Consider the following 2,547-nt stretch of genomic DNA (forward strand, 5'->3'; position numbering starts at 1 on the left):
GCCACCGGCGCAGAACATGCTGCAAGAGAGAAAGGCTGTAAGCATGGTCGATCGGACACCACGAGGACGAACTGCGCATCCTTACCGCTCCGTTATCTGGTCTATCCACGACGCCGCACACAACGAGCGCTGTTGAAGGTACACTTGTAGCGATTGCAGTATTAGGGGCGTATAACCATCTTCCGCAGTGCCCCAGCCAATTACGGTGGCGGTCGAAGGGATAGGATACACCGTGTGGGTGTCCGCCAATGCTATCGCCTGGATGCGGTCAATGAAAAAGGATGCGGTCACGTGTATTACCGCCACATCGTAATCCAACGTTTGCCGATCGAACTTCGGATGCAGATAGTATTCGTCCGCGTTGAAAATATAGCCACCAGCCAGGCGATGCGGAGTCCCGCCTCGGAACGTGATCTGCAAATGGTTTTGTGAGCAAACCCGCTACGCACGTCGCGTTCTCTGCACACTTACTCCAGCCGGATAGGTGGCATCATCTAAGCAGTGGGCTGCACTCAATGCCCAGCGTGAGGAAATGACCGATGCACCACATATGTGCGTTCCCTCGTGGCGCAGCGACAGCTGGTACGGATAGGTATCAATGGAAGCAGAGTCTCCACCGAAAATAAACGGCGATGGGGCGTCACGGTCCATTTCCGGTTTCTCGTACTCGATCGTTTCATTCTTGGGCCACAGGCGGTGTTTGATCAGCAAACGAAACAGGGCCGGCTGACGCGAGTAGTAGTAATTTTGATGATCTACAAATTGGTACGCCACACATGTTTAAACACAAATGAACCCGTTAACCTTACGCGTATTGTTGCCAGTTTACCGATAATAGAACTAAACACTGGTCCCACCAACAGGGCCAATAGGAAGGCCCGCGGCATTTTCGAGCAGACCAGCCTCTGCCTCACTAACTTTCAAATTTTTAAGCCAAACTTAGTTTTCGGTCACCAACCAATGACAGTCCGCACGGGATGTGCAGAGGCTTATATTAAAAAATCTCAAACAGAGCTTTATCTTACACTTTTAGCATCTGCAAACAAGAGATATGTGAGGTGACCGGTTATCTCTCGCGAACCTGCCCGTTGCTACAGCGCGTCACAAAGTCAGACCCAGCATCAACACCCGATTCCGTCGGGCGATCCCATTTCGTATCCAAGCCTCTGCGACTACGGTGACGGCGTCCTCGGCGAAGGAGAGTGAACCGAATCAACAGCTTCCACCACAAAACACTCCGTTCAACAACGTCACCGACAAATATCAACCGGTCCGTGCTTATCAGACGACGCACGATGAAATGCAAAATAAAAGGAAGCAAATGTGTTTACTTTCGCGTCTACCGAAACTAACATTAAAGAGAAATCAGTCTACACAGAGAAAGTGACTACAATAGTTGCAGATTGATCAAATTTGTATCCGCAAGGAACCTGGTGATTGGAAGTGGCACATTTGCGTGAAAGGACATCCACAAAGCCACGTGGGTGTCCCCGGATGGAGTTACTTCCAATCCAATCACGGTTTGATTGATCGGCGACATCAATCGAGACTGCTAAACGTCAGAACGTTTCGGATTTGGCCTTTCGACTCAGATCGCTGCCTGGTTGGCTCTGTGATCCGATGTACTCGCCCAAGTACAAGGGGCGGAAATAACGCACAGACTCGAAGTTACGTTTCTTTCTAAACGCAGATCGAAACGCACGGTTCGGCTGTTTGGAGAAGACTGAATTTATTACTTTCAAAATAGGTGTTAGCGGGTGTTAGTTTTCTGCTGGCACCTGCTGCCGGGCTGCCAGCGTGGGAAATAGTCCTTGGCTTGACCGCTGACATTTCATGCTGCCTGTTGGTTATGCTGTCGCGGCGCTGCCGGTCGGTACCCGTGACGTTGCTGTCTGGATTCGCATAACTGCAGCTATAGCGGTTCTGGCAAGCCTGGGAACAATGAGTCGGTGTGGATGAGCTGCTTACGACCGTAACTTCGATTCAATACGGACTCCCTGAAACAAGAACGGATGCAAGAGTTGTACAAACAGGCCATCCGGGAATAGCTGCAACCACTAAATGAAGGGGCAAGTACGAACGAGAGATGGAACGCTTTAAGAACATGCGTAAGGAACTGTGCCCAAGAAGTCTTGGGCACGCGTCGTGGTAAGACCAGATCTGGCTAGTAAAGTATTAAAGTATTTCGTTCATTGTTATCTTAAACAAATTTTCCATAAAGTTGTAAATCTTAAGTTTGGACATTTCAATTTGTGAAGAAGCGTATTATTTAATTGGAGAAAATGAAGCTTTCCATACCATCCAATTCAGGGTTATATTTTGAATGATGCTTAGTGTCAAATTCACAGCTCAAACCTGCAAATTTAAGAATACTACCTTTTTAAGTTAAATATTTTTTTACAGGAAAAGGTTTTCTTAAGTGTGACAAACAATTTAATTAGTTATTTATTGACTTTCTCAAAAATAGGAAAAAATACCCCTGTGATAAATCCATTAGATCAGTGGTCTCAAACTGGTGGTCCGCGGAATATATAATTACGTTATACT

The 2,547-nt window shown here is 47.3% G+C and overlaps 1 protein-coding gene across 1 annotated transcript; it reads right to left on the bottom strand.

The window, feature by feature from the left end:
* Window positions 1–81: 81 nt before the first annotated feature.
* Window positions 82–887, bottom strand: LOC128276904 (trypsin 3A1-like). The gene is made up of 3 exons (XM_053015364.1): window positions 830–887; window positions 472–755; window positions 82–414 (listed from the first exon to the last, which is right to left on the bottom strand). The coding sequence occupies exons 1-3, from the start codon at window positions 885–887 to the stop codon at window positions 82–84; spliced, it is 675 nt and encodes a 224-aa protein (XP_052871324.1).
* Window positions 888–2,547: the final 1,660 nt, after the last annotated feature.

Source organism: Anopheles cruzii, unplaced genomic scaffold (assembly GCF_943734635.1).
Source record: "Anopheles cruzii unplaced genomic scaffold, idAnoCruzAS_RS32_06 scaffold03021_ctg1, whole genome shotgun sequence".
NCBI lineage: Eukaryota > Metazoa > Arthropoda > Insecta > Diptera > Culicidae > Anopheles > Anopheles cruzii.